The following is a 15,610-nucleotide window of genomic DNA, read 5'->3' on the forward strand; positions in this document are numbered from 1 at the left end:
CTTCCTTAGGCTAACTTTAAAACAAACAGCCCTGAGCCAGAGGGGACCTACTTGAGTTTGTTGGGGTCTTCTTGTGCAGGCTTGCGAATGAGGGTGGCGTTGGGGTTCGTAGGGTGTTCTCTCTGAGACCTCTCCATCGCACTCGGCTTGGCGGGAGCTGCCATCGTCTTCTTGGCTGAACGCTTGATTCTCTCCTCTAGCATGCTCATGTCTTTCTCTGATAACTGGAAAGGATCGGGGAAACGAGTCATGTACAATCGTATGTTTTGGGGTGGATTCTTTTGATAATGGTATCCTCTATCTTACATTTCCTATTAGTTTGTAGACTTGGTCCCCACAGACGTTGTAGACAGCCACCACAGTGTTCAGGGCAGCGTTGCGAACAGATGTGTCTCTGTCGCCGATGTGCACAGCTATCTCCTTCAGAGACTTAGCTTGTGTTGAATGGCATACAGTCATCCCATAGCCCTCTATCAAACAACCCAACTCCTCCAGACATTCTGAGGACAGGAAGGAAACCACAGAAACAATGTTAGAATACATCTCTTCAAAGACATTCTCCCCCCCATAGTTTGCTGTTAAAGAGACGTATAATGGAACAATACAGGTCTGTAGAGACTTACCAGCTCTCTGTTTGGAGTTCTTGGATTTTGTTCCATCCATGATCAAAGGGAAGACCTTGGATGCTGGGTAAACCCTACACAGCATGGCCAGTATGGCCCGAACATCTTTGCGAACCACATCCTTCGACTCTCCTACCTGAAGAAGAGACGAAACTGTGAGCAGAAAAAGCTCTACAGTGGCTTCTATCAATCTGAGGGGGACGTGTGCTTACCTTGAGTATGATGTAGGGGATGAAGGAGTTGGCCTCGTAATCAGTCAGGTGGTAGTTCTCTCTGTTCAGCATGGCAAACACCAGCTTCAGATACTCCAGCACCTTCATCAGGACTGTGGTGTTGGTGTCAAAGAACCGCAGAGTGAACCACTTCAGAATCAGGTCCAGACAGCTGATTGTGGCTTCTCTCTCACTTTCCATCCTCTGCCAGACACAAACACACATACAGACTTTAGTACCAAAACTAGCCTACTCCTAATCCTGTAATTTGTAGATTAAGACCAACCACTACCTCAATCATGACTCCTATAGCCTTGACCTGTCTCTGGAAGTCTATGTGAAAAAGCTCATCTTGTAACCACTTGGCAAAGCAGGTGGACATCTGCGTTTTCAGCTGCTCCAAATATTCATCTCGGGGAGTGGTGAAGTTCCATTTCAAAACCTACAAAGGAAACCGTTTGTCAGCAATATTTACGGAGAGTTATTTCGACAAGTCGCCAGTTTAGGCCGCCTGTTGGACTTCCCAAGAGGAGGGGTACCTACAGTCAAATTCACATTCATATTGTAATATGCTTGTGGTGCCTTTTGTTTTAAATGAGAGATTTGTTTTTTTCTAAACAAACATTACTGATATTTCCTCTTCAATACATCTCACCAACAATTATAGACAATGCATTACTCATGGTAGCCCCACCCAGTTACAGTCCACCCACCTCTCACTAAACTACTAGAACATCTTACATGTCAGCTAAGCAGTCCGTCACACTGGACTGAAGCACTCACACAGTTTTAAGAGATACAGATGAAGATTGTCAACAACATTTTATTCCTAAGAAGATGGTGAAAGTGGATTTCTTTTCATGATGTTGACAGTTTTTTCTGATTTATGGAGCGATACAAAGCGATATCCAAAATACCATCTGTATAAACCCTCGAGTTCAACAGGTCAACAAAATGAAACTATTTTGAACCATGCTTCATCCAATGTTCAGATTTATGTTCTGGAATTGTAAGCACATATTTAATAAGACAATGCTGACTTTGCATGTTTGTAAGTATTTTAGTAGGGAGGCTGCATGCTGGTATCTATCAGTTAAATTGTTTGACCCTATTCACCTGGGTGTAGTGAATAGACCCAATACACCGGCAACTCAGTGTATACAGTACTGTGATTTTTATCAGCGTGTATCATAGTGCCTTGTTAGGAGTAAGTTTGGTAATACAAGTTGTTTGGTTTCATTTGATCAGCATCTCATTTTATTACACTGCACAAAGCTTTTCTCGGGTTCTATCCTACAGCTGACACTTTCACTACACTTTCACTCTCAGACACAGAATAGAACTGATCTCCCACTGGGATCAGGACATGTTTTTCAGATTGTCTGATACCTTTAGTTGTTTCTCTTCCTTGATCCTTTGCTCCTTAGCGTTGGGGATGAGGACAAAGATTGGCCCGGACTTATCTTCATCATCCTTCTGGCTTTTGGCTGCAGGCTTCTTGCCAGCTGCACCCTGAGAGGAGAGGCAGCGTCACAGAGTGAGGGACAGCAAGTGACCCAATGTGCTCCGCCTGTGGAATGTTTTGTAGCATTGTGTGTAACCAGGTATTGATGTGGAGGACGGCGGTGTGTGTAGGTGGCAGACAGAAGAGACAGGAGACAGAGGGTGTTACGCTGAACAGATCTCAGTGCAGGTTAACACAGAGTGCAGAAACACAGATGTGCTGCTATTCTAAAACATTGATAAACACTCATGCAGTGGGGTGACCTGAAACCTGAAAAGTAACCTCACTCAGTTTGTGTTTCATTTCTGTTAGCATGCATGTACTGCACTGTGTCTGTAGCACTGCACGGTCTGATTTATCTCACGTTAGCAGGTTTTTACATGTTACGGTTAATACAGACGTGCGTTGATCTCATTCCACCTAACAACTGTGTGTCCATGTGCTTCCATTTATACAGTGGTGTGTTCACTGGCAGTTTTAGTGATTAGAGAAAGAGGATTAGACTGAGCCGAGAGCCGACCGGGTCAAGGCAGAGAGAAGCCGGACAGGGGTTAACATCTGTCCACGGAAAAACTGGCCCCACATCTGCTACGCAGCTTTAATAAGTAGCAACAGGTAGATGAAGTGTAAACATTTCATCACACGGACTACCTGTTGACCGCTAGCAGCAGCCTTCCCTTTGCAGGGGGGCTTTTTACTAGCATTACTGTCCTTGGAAGGGGGAGGGACAGGTTCTTCTGGAGGGGAGGGAGGCTGGGTGAGTAGAGAAACCACATCATATTTACACTCCACGGTGAGAAAATGAAACGGTGCGCATCAACAAAAATTAAATGTGTCAAATGCTCATGCTTGATATGCACAAGCACTAACAGGAGAGACATCAATGTGTGAATATTTACTAAAAGGTACAGATCAACTCTAGAGTGTCTCAAAATGTCAAACCATACAATTGGAAGGGTCAGACTGGACTTGAACATGTCTCTCTTCCTTCATTATTGATATAAATGACATTTATATCAATATAAATGAAACAAATACTTGAGCTGAACAGCCATTCAAACATTTATTAGGTCCTACAAAGTACAACACGCCTCTGTTCCTCTGTGCACGCTGAAACATCTCAAACAGAAGACATACCTTCTTCCCGGCCGCTCCTCCTCCTCCTCCTCCTCCTCGGACCTTCTTGACTTCAGGTTTACCGTCCACAAAGTCCTCACTGGCTGGCTGCCTGGAGGCTGCAGAGGAGGGACAACTTTGCTCAATATTAGTTTGATCACTTATTCACAGACTATTAAAACATTTGACGTCAGACACTTACTGTGTTTGCATTTATTCAGCCCATTTTGTAAATTCATTTGGTGCTTTCAAAAAGAAGAGAAAATCATTCCCCAACCACGAATGCTGGATGAGAGGTGAAGAACGTCACCGTAGGAAATTTGGATATCACGATTAGTGTCAGACTCAAATATTGATCAGAATATTTTAATAGGCCTATAGCGGCTTAACTAAAATAATGTTGTTGTACAAAGTAAAATATGTATTATTTGTATCGAGTCATCTATAGAGGTGATTTGAATAAAAACAATTCAAATGATAAAGTAAAAGATTGTATTTTTATTGATTAAAAAGAGCTTGTGTTAGGAAGTTAAACAGGTCATATTTCTCTCTTTAATATCTCATTTATATTGATGTGAAAACATCTCCTTCAAACAACTGGATTTATTCAGGTTTCTCACTACAAACTACAGTTAACAAGTTTACATTTGAACACATCATGATAACGTTATCATTTACTTCCCCAATACTCCTCTTTAGAGCTTGAACGCACGATGCAAGTTAACAACCGTTAGCTGTTCAGCTCTGTGCTGTCGGCAGACGAGCCGGTCACAGCGATGATGGTAATTAATTACAATATATAATAAGTGTCTGATTGAGTTAGTTGTACCAAATCTAGTTATTCCTCTATGCCTTATTTTGGACTTCTTTACTCACTAACAGGCGTGTGTGTGGCGTTAGCGTCTGTGCTGCTCTGTGCCGATGTCAAACTAGCATGCGTGTAAATGTGACGCACAGAAATAAAAATGAGAAAAGAGAAACAGACCAGTTTTGGTCAGCAGCTGATCAGTCAATCTCCAGCTCTATTTCCTATATCTTTTACCCATTCCTCCCCTTGTATGCACGTTTATTGAATAGTTATTCTGCTGAATGGGAACCAGATCCAACATTTTGTTAGCTGTCAAACCCAACCATACTTCACATTATGTGTAAAACTACCACAGTAGCACAGAAGTGGTTTGACATTGAGAATCTGTCTTAATGAGAGACCGTGGTTGTAATAACGAGTCACTGTAATGGACACAAACCTGAAGCAGCTCTGCTGGGCTCTGCAGAGCCTCTCCCCCCTCCAGCTTTGGCAGGGGCAGCAGGTTTAGCTGGCATCACAGCTCTGGCCTTCTCCAACATGCCTACCACCTGATCTTTGGAGGCGGTCTGCAGGCAGATGAGGAGAGACAGTCGTTATTGATGTTACTAAGCTAGTAAGTAGCTAGACGGTTGTGAAAATGCATTCAGATAATGCATTTAGATAAATGCTAGCCACAGCACAATACATCTGTTAAGTACTTTGAGTTTGCCAGCAGCCTTGTCCATTTTCTCGTAGCCCAGGTGCATCATGAAGGTAGGCAGGGCATCCTGAGCTTTCTTCCTCACATCTCCGTTTCTGTCCTCCAGGCAGGCGTAGAGCTGAGGGACACACAACATCAAGTCCCCCGGTACTGTCCTCAAGGTCGGCAGCTTCTCTGCTAACCAGCCGAGCACCTGGGTGATCAGGAGAGGTTCATGGAAACTCGTGAGCCTCTCATCTGCGTTGTGTGCAGTTTTCTCTGGAAAATGTGTGCCTGAAATTTCATTCTGGGTGCAGAATGGTGGAGCAACGGATCATAAAACTCACGGTTCGGATCACAGATCAGCACAAAAGAAAAAGGGAGCAAATAGAACTTTTAGAGATCTTTGATCGCGTTCTTTTTCCACCAATACTAACTGCGGATCATTGATGATCCGTATTGTTGTTTGGAGCCTTGTAGACCAGCTGCTATAATCAGACTCTTTAACATTTTTAGAATCGGACGGTGGCAAAATACTTTGTTATAGTCATCGATAGTGTCGTTTCTTCATAAAAATACACTTCAAATAAGGAAATACAAGTTTGTAGTCATTAGTAGTTTTCATGATGTATTATAATCTGCTTAGAGCTAGTGTAAACAGCTCATAATTCATCTCTAACATCCATTTTATATTAATGTGAAAACATCTCCTTCATAACAACTGGATTTATTCAAGTTTCTCACAAACACTACATTTTACGAGATTACCTGTGAACGCATCACAAGTCATTTTCACCAACAGAGCCTCAACGCATCATAATGGAAGTGAACAGAACCGTGGTTCGTTGTCCATTAGCTACATTACCAGCTCTCCTCCGGTCAACACAGATTAGTCGTTTACAATGTAAAGTTATCAGTGAACAGGAACCATAAATGCAGATGTCCTGAGCGCATATTTTACTGAATATTGGTGGATAATGTCATCAGTAAAACTTTATTTCACACTGTGATGGTTAAAGTCAGGGCTTTTCAGCCCGTCTTTTGCGGCTACATCCACACTAAACGATTGTCTTTATTCTTGTTCTATAATTTCATAAAAACAAACCATAGTTTTTCTATATATAATATAACTATAGATAAAACTTTATAAGCTGCGATATCTAATAGTTTTTGCGGCTGCAGACAATTTATTTGGTGGAAAATGGGACAAAATGGCTCTTTGGATAGTAAAGGTTGCCGACCCCTGGTTCAGGTAAACTGTGTAATTAATCTGCGGTTCACATGCGTGCCATGAGGGGTGATCCGTTACACCACTAGTGCAGAAGGTACAAGAAAATGGAATTTCTCTTTTCTGAATAAGTGGAATGCAAGATTTCCTTCACAAACAAGTCAGTCAAGAGTGTTTCACGGTGTACCTCCTGTCGTAGGAAGGGATTCTCCCTTTTTAGCTCTTCTGACAAATCTTCTCCCTCCAGCCACTCCTTCATCCCAGTCTGCTCCACCCAGGCCTGCAGAGTGGTCATTGCAGCCGCCCTTACATTAGACTGCAGAGAAACAGAGGACATGTCCATCATCACCACAGTCAGGACTCAACAGGCCCCAGAGCGACAAGCTTCTTCAGATTTATCATTCTAAAGTAGACATTTGAGTATTTTACTTTAGTGTTAAATTGTAAACTGCTGTAATTTAATATTAAACTGTTATATTTAATGCCCTCCACTTTGTTTTTCTCCCATTTCTATCTCCCCTATGTTCCGTTTTGATGGATTTTATTGCTTCGCTGTAAGTTCATGAAATGTATGACAAATTAAAAAAAAGGTGTCTGTAATGCTGCGAGGTCCCTTTCAATGGTTGTTGAACATGGAAACACAGATGCTTTACCTTGCTGTCTCCCAGTACGGTGATAACAGGGAATCCCAATGCTTTAACATGCTGCTTGAGTCCAGGTCCCATGGGTGTCGACATCTGCTGCAGGATAGCAAGAGTCTGCTGGACCTGGAGCCCACAAACAGAATTGTCATTTTAACTTCCCATTACTGTGAAAAGAAGTTATTCAAAAAGTTAAATATGCATAATTTTCCAAAAAAATGATGTACAGATTAATAGAAAAAGAATCCCTCTGAACCACCACTAAAAGTTAGTTACAAGGTGATTGAATTGTCCTTGTATAACAGGGTTTCTATCTGCAACGATGAAATTACCAAAAATCTAAGGAATTCATATGTTGACTTAAGGCCTTTCATTTCTGTCCACATTTAATGTTTCATTCTAAACAGAGCTGTGCTGCTGCAGTAACGTCTGCTCTCTTACTAACCAGGATCTTGTTGGAATCGCTGAGTCGGGCTTTCAGGGCCAGAGGCAGGTCTCCGATGTTGGTTGTGATCAACTTGGCCTCTGAGATGATGGCTGCAGTCTCATCCAGACCCTCCTTCCTGATCTTCCAGTTCTTATCACTAATTTTAGACAGCAGATCAGATGTAATCTTGTCACTGTGAGATGGGAGGGAAGAGAGAGAAAATAGGCACAATACTTCAGTTTAAGTAATCGCAAGCAAAATCAACTGAGTGTCTCCTCACTTGAGCCGAACACAAATAGAATGGGACACACACACACACACACACACACACACGTTACTAAATATTGTCTTTGTTAAAATCTTGTTCGGAGTAAATATGTCATGTTTAAGTGTAGCAATAGTAATGTCACATAATATGTAGATCAGAGGTCTTCAACAGGGGGTCCGCGGAGGTACTGCAGGAGGGCCACGAAATCTTTGGTTGATTAGACAATTTTTTATTTTTTTCCCCCCCAAACATGAATGTGTCTATTATTTTAATAGTTCAGTATTGTATGCAAGATAACAGGTATGTTTATGCATGGCAGTGGCACTAATAGGCCATCACTCATTTTCGTTTCCACATTTATGGTTCAAACAACTGGATCTATTCAAGGATGTCATACGTTTACAGATTGTTAAGCCCTCTGAGGAAAATTTGTGATATTTATTATTTCATGTGGCGTGATTATATAGAGTAAATGTGGTGACGCAAAATGTTCAAATAGGGTAAATTTGTGTCACGAAAGCATATCAGCATAAAGATTCTCCCGACATCGCTGACTGCCTGAGGTTGTGTCAACAATAGTACCTCATGTTTGTACAGACCAGACAATAGAGCTATATGAATACTAAATGGATAATCAAAATAAATACTGACCTATTCATGACGTTATTTTGAGTGTTGATGGAGCAGCTACAATGTTAACATAGCCTAGCACTGAATGATCCAATAACAAGCATTTTAAAAGTGGTTTGCTTATCGACGTGGATACAAGAAAAAGAGTGTGTGTATGGAGTGTATATATATATATATTCCATACACAGGTACAAGCAACACTAGTGTATATTCTGGCCAAGGTGGATGTTTTATCTACAAGGCAAAACTTGGCAACTTTAGGCTTAAGGATACCCTCTTCTCATTTATAGACAATTCCTCAAAGCTTGAGAATTCTCAGAATAGGTGTAGAAAATAAAAACAAGAACTACATTTACTAATTATTAACGCGTTCATATTCTGAAAGAGTAGGGCTGTATGAAGTTAAATCTTGTTTTGGTAGACTGAGGCTGTCAGTGTTTGGTTACCAGATATCTGTTCTGGGCAGTAGGTCCATAATGTCCTGTGCTGCTGCTGCTCCTGCTCCATCTTCTTCCTGCTCCTCTCCTTCATCACCGTCTTCCTCTGCTGCAGACTTCTTGGTGAATCTGATTGGTGCTGGTGGGGACTGGCTCTGCATCTGCGTGGGACACAGACAAATAGACATTTGTTTTTGTCACGTTCCCTTTTCCCTGCACGGGATGACCAAGTAGTGAGAGGCTGTTAGAGTCAAAATCTAAATGACCAATAAGTGTGCTTACAAAGTCTGGTGTCCTTATGTGTCCTCGGTGTGTGAACTTCCTCTGACATTAAGCGCCACAGCTGTTTAGTCTATCCGAAAGAACACTCAGCACTGCTTGTAATGGTAAATAAAGTTGTAGACGGCGTCAATACTTCATGACGTATTCCGATTATAAAAGTGACCTTTGTACTAGAACGAATTGTTAAAGTGTCCCGATACTTAGAATATGCTGTATGAAGGCAATTCGTGTGTGTTATGCTTTTGTGACGTATTGCCTGAGACACTGATGTTTATTTAGTATAAATATCCGAGGCTCGGGGACAGATCTCCGAGCAGCCTTGATCCATGTATACTGTATGTGAATCAATTCTGTCTCCTTCTTGCAAGAATAAATGTCCCGTTTAATGATTGTTACCACGGCTCGAGTGAATTTTTCCTAACAGAGGTATAGGTATATGCTGTGAAGCGGGGGATCGTAGTTTTGCTTGAAAATGCCCATCCCTCGTCCATACCTTCTCAAACTCAGCATCTATCTGTGTGAGGAGAGCAGGCTTCTCGTCTTCAAAGAACATGCGAAGACGAGCTCCCATGTAGAGGAACATGACTCCCAGCAGGGCGATGGCAGCTGTCCGAATAGCAGGGTTAGTCGCTCCCAGAGCGGTCTTCACGTTGTTGATGAAACCCTTCACATTGATACTGGAGAGAGGGGCGGTTCAGGTGGTGGAACAGATTTTTCTGTCGTCTTAAGCCAAAACACTTTCAAATGTTGGAATCATTTTTTAAGAAAATCACTGAATTAATATACATATTACATTGATTTGATATAATAATGAGCACTAAAATAAGGACTGTAAATTACCCAGCAAAGCCAAACTCCTTCATGGCATTAGCCAGCCAGTTGAGAGTCTCTGCCTGGTTTTTGGGGTTCTTCTGTGCAAACGCCATCGACACAACCTGACAAATACAACAAGCTCTGTAAATACAGTTGATGGCTTTTAAACAGAATGTATTTTAAAGTTTTATTTGGGCAAAATGAACTTTTCTTCTGTCCCGAGTATACCATCCCTCGTAAAGAGAAACCGTCTACAAACCTGATCTGCAGTCCACGGCAGAGAGCAAGCCTCTCCAATAGCAGTCAATCCCGCTTTGGCGTTTCCTCCACATTTGACGTCTCCGACCTTGTCCACCAAGCCATCCAAAACCACGGAGGCTGACGTCTTTGAAAACTGTCCTCTCTGAGCGATGAGCGCCACGATGTGCAGCTTCATCTGCATCACCTACACAGGGCAGACCGCATCAGAATGGGTACATCCAATCTCTAAGTGACCATTCCAGCATCCATCTCTGTAGTCGACCTACAAAACAGGCGGTTCTAAAGCAAGCAGACAAGATAGTAACCGACCCATTAGGTGTGGAAATGTCTATTCTAAGACGCATCCCTAAGCAGCTTCTGTTTTACATATTTAACACAAAACAGTCCCTGACAAACCTCTTAAATAGAAAGAAAGGCGCATGACAAAGATAATACAAAGAGTACTAATAGTTAGCAAGGTTGCTGACAACACTATTATAGACCGTTACAAGTCTGATTTCACGTTCTCAACAAAAAGAGTTGAGATTTATCGCACTGCTTGTATAAACTCTTGAAAAGGTAGCCATGAGCAGTAGTAGAGAATTGAGGATGAGACACATTGAGAAGCATCGAGAACCGTAATGGAATGGTGAGGATTCACAGAACCATGTTGTCCACTGAATAGATTCCTTAATTATTGTATGCCCACTTAAATAAAACATTGTTAATGGCGGCAGATCAAATAAGGATCAAATCTGTAAGAAAAAATAAAGCTCCGTTGGTTTCCTTTATCGATACCAGTTTGCACCAAGTTATTATTGTGTTCTTGTTCCTTCTTACCCCCGTCCTTTATGCACTTGGTTATAGTTACAGTAAGGGTGGGAGCACAACCCAAATTCCTACAGTAAAAAGGGACAATATGGTGAGAACCTGGATTAAAAACTAATGAACAGAATTCTGCAGACAAAAAAATAAATGCATAACCTGTGGTTTGACAGTACGAATACAGAACGAGGTCTACCTCAGGTTTGTACATATTTGAGACCCGACTAAACTCTGTATTCAAATGTATATGTGCATTACCCCTAGTCTATGGTATGAACCATAACACGGCTGCCTATTTAAGTCAAGATGGTGATATTTTGGGTGTTGGAGCAGCTACAATGTTAACAAAACAAACTGATCCCAACATTCAGAAAACAAGGATTGAACGGGTTGTTTGCTTGTCGTCTTGCGGATAGAGCTGATAAAGCATGAAGTCAGACTTTTTACAAATAGGCTTCATTGAGTGGTAATTTCGGCCACCTTTTTTATCCGTACTGATGATCATAAACCCAGGTATTACAGCATTACGGTTTGGTATTTGCCCAGCCAGACAAGTTAAGGATATCTGACGGCTGATCAGCTGTACCGTCTTAAATCAGAAAGTGATGATTCAGGGGAGAGGATCTCTTTTCTCTAAAAACGTGCTTCCTCACAATTAAGAGCGACAGTCAACCCCAGCCCAGACGACATCCACATGGCTTCAGGAAACAGTCTGCCGCTGGAACAGAGAGAGACTTACCTGGAAGTTGGTCTCCTTCCAGCCTGGTTTCTTGGCCAGCATCCTGACTAAGGCCTGGCAGGGCATCTCCACCTTATCCATGGTCTCAACAGCCTAGAAGCATACATCAATCCATAGATTAGGATTCCTGCATATTATTGTATAACCGGTAGGGACACGTCAGCCTTTTCCACGGCTCCAACTGTCGTCAATATGCAATGTAGAAGTTTTAGCATTTCACACAGAAAATTTTCATATATGCGTTTAATTAATGCATTTCTTCAACAACTGATACTTTGAGGACATTAAAAACTTTACTTGAATATTTACTTTAGTACCCTGTAGGGCAGGGGTGTTCAATTAAAATTCAGCAACATCCAGTTAGAGAATACAAAAGGTCCAGAACATCTGTGGTTATTAAACCACTTGTTTCAACTCTATTCTCGGTTAACATCATTGTTGCAGTGAATTCATGCGTTAGGATTCTGATCATATTGGACTCTTAGATTATTTATTATCTCCGACTTCATTTTGGATGCGAGTGGGTACGTTTGCTGAAAAGAGTTTGAGCAAACGACTTTGTCTCGTAGTGGCGCTTCACATTGCCGCTTTAAATAATCCTCATGGTCTCTGAACACATGAGACATCCTGGTTATGAACTATCCGTGGGAAGAATTAACATATGAGAGTCTGTCCATTCTTGGTTAGAGGCTCTGGTCTCTGTCTACTTTTCTCTTTTTGGAGAACACCATGAGAAATAACATCTTTGAGTTATATATTTCTCAGACTATTTTGTCCTGTGTGTGTTTATCTAACTTGGGTCACGATGCTTACCGGAATACACATTTGATTGGTTGGGCAGCATCACGTGATGTGACGGGCACCATCATTTTCATGCAATAAGATAAAAATGTATGAAATAATTGGTCATGAATTAACACAGTCATCAAGGAAGAACGCTTCACCCTCTGGAACTCCTCCATACTGGCCAGTCTCTCCTTCCAGTTGGCCGAGTCCAGCTGCTGTAGACAGGAGGCAGGAAGTACACCCGCAGCCCGCTCTTCACACACCTCAATCTGACATGACACACACACGTCATTAGAACGTCCAACAACAATGTACTGATAAAGCTTAAAGTTGGTGCTAAATGGTAATTTAAGTCTCCTTTCTAATCCTACGACCACTCAAAGCACTTCACCACACACACACACACACACACACACACACACACACACACACGGTAACACCTGCCGATTAGACTAACATGGAGTTAATAATAAATTGACTAGGACTGGATGAGCCGGGGATCAAACGGCCAATCTTCAGACTGAAGGACATGCTCAACCTCTGATCCCCAGCCACCCTGGTGCTCACCATAATAGACGCTTTTCAATGCAGACATTGACTTGTCAAAATACACACAGCTGTAAATAACATTAACAATGGCTCCATTCCATTAGTGTCCCAGTAGGCCATGACGGTGAGCGAGCATGTACAATACCAGAGCCCTGTGACTTAAGAATGCAGCCAGCATCATTAACAATTCCACCTGTGCTTTTCCTGCTTTGACAAATTAAATGAAACCTTCAAACTTAACCACAAACCTTGATGTGGTTGTAGTTTCACACCTAGATTCTAAAAAACCACAACACTGATTTATATTTCAAACCATCGAGGAATTCTGATTGGTACCGAACAATACGGACCCGTCTACACTTCCAGACATTCTGAAGACATTTTTAGAACTTGAGTATCAAGAACTGCATTTAAAACATTTTAAGACTTAAGGAACTGCAGGGACCCGGCTGTGATAAAAGCTTCAGCAGCAAAGGAAAGGAAAACTCATGCACACAGACTTACCGAGAGGTCGCTCTCAGTGAACTCTTTACTCTCGGGGTTCTTCTTGGTTTTTCCACCAACTACAGAGGTTGGTTTGGCCTTCTTCGATGGGCCTGCTGACGACTGCAGAAAAAAGACAAAACGCTTCTAGTACAACTGTAGACCCTTAATGCGACCAAGTTATCGGGTCACGATGTCCATAACACAGCAACATTGGGTAGAACCAGGGGACAAAGTTGTTTCTCGATTGATTTTAGTTTTCTATATGTGCATCACCCTGAGCATACCTTGCTGGCAGCACCAGTTTGGGTCTTCTTGGGTGGGGCAGAGGGTTTAGGTGGAGCTTCAGCAGGGGGAGGAGCTTTAGCTGCTGCCTTCTTTTCCCCCCCTCTTCCTCCTGCACCCTTGTTCGCTCCAGGGAGCTCCACTTTATCAGCAGACTCCTTTATCTGATCACATATGGAATAAAAAAAGACAATGGTAAGCAGTTCACTACAATTAAAATGGGAGCTTTAACCTCGTTTGAATTTATTTACCCATCTTCTACTGGTCCTTACCTTGTCCAGTTTGAGTTTATCCAAATCAGACAGAAAAGGGTTTACAGCTTTCTCTCCCACCACTTTCATTGCCGTCCCCAAAGCTTCGAAAGCGGCGTCACGCACCTCTAGAGCAGAGTCATTCACTTGCTGAGACGGTCAGAGAGAAAAGCACAGGTATGCTTTTTAAAGATGGCATTTGAAATGACATCATGTACAGCATTACCAAGAGGAAAAGGTAGTGAACTGTTGAGACATTTCCAGCCAGCAGACGAGTACCTTGGTGAGAGCAGCACAGAGTGGTTTGAGGACACTCTTGGGCAGCGTGGCCTGTGTGCAGTGTCTGAAGGAGCGGGCCAGAAACAGAGCGGCCTGCTGCTTAATGGAGGGGTTCTTATTGTCCATCACACCCAGAATGTCCTCCGACAGGTTCTGAAGAGTGGTCTGGAAAAAAAAGTCGTCACCTTAATTATGACATTATATAAAATTACAATCCATCCAATTGAGATTAGAGTGTCTTCTAGAAGCTTGTCTGGAGAGTCAGTAGAGTGCTCAATAAGAAAACACGAGGTTTACAGCAGCAGAGTCAGGACAAGCCAACTGAAGAAAACATTTGGACCTTTAATAGCAAAGCATAACAGCAGGAATAATGTTTTTATTTACTGCACGGCTAACATGATTAAAAGGACACACACACAAAAGTAGTGTATTGCGCACTTTTATTTTAAAAGTACTGCTATATGAACAAAAGTGCAATAACATTTGGTTTGCAAACACTTTAAACAAATAAGGTTCCTTTTAACAGCAGTATTCCCTTCACACAGTAGCAGTTCTATCTCTTCACTATCTGTGCTCAGTGTGTGACTTTATGTGAAACGTTCCACTGCTGTGCAACAGGAATAACACGTTTCATCACAATGTGTGTCTTGTGTCTTCATGACAGTCAGAGCATGTGAATGCAGCTCTACTGTTCATCACTATGATGCTGTAACTCAGAGGTGATGATGGTTACCCAGCGATCAAAGAATAAAGACACACTTCACGCACAATTTAGGTGCGTTTTCCCTTTAACTCACGAGATGCAGGTAGCATGTTTTATAATTAATGTGAATATAATTCATACTTTCTTGGTATCTCAACTCGAAAACCGGATGTTCGTCTGAAGAAACCGGATGTTGTCTCAAGTTAATCTTTCCGCTAACTTCCCGATCTGTGCCGTTTGAATGAGTTTACGGTGAATTTCAGCATATAGGTGCACGAACATGCAAGTGCCATATTGGCACCGGTTTTCGGTACCCAACCCTAATCATAAGTGCAGACCCTTATAGAGCAGATGTCATGATTACTCCATGGTGGGAATGGTGCTGGAGGCCAACATGAATCACCTCAGAGTAGTGGGCTAAAGTTACCCATCCAGAATGTGATCTTGGTGTGTTGCTGGGTGCTAGAATCAATATCACATACAGTGATAAACTGGAGAGAAATGGTGCTAATAGACTAAACTATGAGAGATGGACAGAAGTGGTGCATTTCTACATTATCAAAATAGTTGAAATTGCCTTCAAAACATCAAAAGTGATTGTTTAATCTTGTTCATAAATCTATAGTTTATATTTAAACTGTTGCAGAGTTTTGACTCCTCATAGTGAACGTTAAGTTATAATCAGCTTATTCACTGCAAACGTCTGCGTTAAGTGTAATGTTACCGATCAAACACTCAAAGGTCAGCTAACTGGTAACGTTATTATTAGTAGCAGCAAGCTTACGACAAAGACTTGGGCTGC

General features: G+C 42.0%; 1 protein-coding gene across 3 annotated transcripts in view; it reads right to left on the reverse strand.

Moving 5' to 3' along the window:
* The window catches only part of ckap5 (cytoskeleton associated protein 5), a 41,901-nt gene that overhangs the window by 14,957 nt on the left and 11,334 nt on the right, over nt 1-15,610 (reverse strand). For 2 of the 3 annotated variants that reach the window (XM_079163805.1, XM_079163804.1), the window contains exons 11-33: nt 14,106-14,270; nt 13,848-13,976; nt 13,578-13,739; nt 13,312-13,413; nt 12,417-12,527; nt 11,473-11,565; nt 9,928-10,113; nt 9,696-9,790; nt 9,349-9,532; nt 8,583-8,734; nt 7,257-7,431; nt 6,824-6,937; nt 6,358-6,486; nt 4,962-5,156; nt 4,703-4,829; nt 3,477-3,574; nt 2,991-3,092; nt 2,225-2,347; nt 1,128-1,277; nt 836-1,039; nt 624-759; nt 307-500; nt 52-224 (exon numbers count right to left, since the gene is read on the reverse strand). In XM_079163805.1, the coding sequence (XP_079019931.1) occupies nt 52-224; nt 307-500; nt 624-759; nt 836-1,039; nt 1,128-1,277; nt 2,225-2,347; nt 2,991-3,092; nt 3,477-3,574; nt 4,703-4,829; nt 4,962-5,156; nt 6,358-6,486; nt 6,824-6,937; nt 7,257-7,431; nt 8,583-8,734; nt 9,349-9,532; nt 9,696-9,790; nt 9,928-10,113; nt 11,473-11,565; nt 12,417-12,527; nt 13,312-13,413; nt 13,578-13,739; nt 13,848-13,976; nt 14,106-14,270 (3,299 nt within the window). The remainder of the gene's footprint in view (nt 1-51; nt 225-306; nt 501-623; nt 760-835; nt 1,040-1,127; nt 1,278-2,224; nt 2,348-2,990; nt 3,093-3,476; nt 3,575-4,702; nt 4,830-4,961; nt 5,157-6,357; nt 6,487-6,823; nt 6,938-7,256; nt 7,432-8,582; nt 8,735-9,348; nt 9,533-9,695; nt 9,791-9,927; nt 10,114-11,472; nt 11,566-12,416; nt 12,528-13,311; nt 13,414-13,577; nt 13,740-13,847; nt 13,977-14,105; nt 14,271-15,610) is intronic. The other variant, XM_079163806.1, reaches the window with a different exon arrangement.

Source organism: Pholis gunnellus (genome assembly GCF_910591455.1).
Source record: "Pholis gunnellus genome assembly, chromosome: 7".
NCBI lineage: Eukaryota > Metazoa > Chordata > Actinopteri > Perciformes > Pholidae > Pholis > Pholis gunnellus.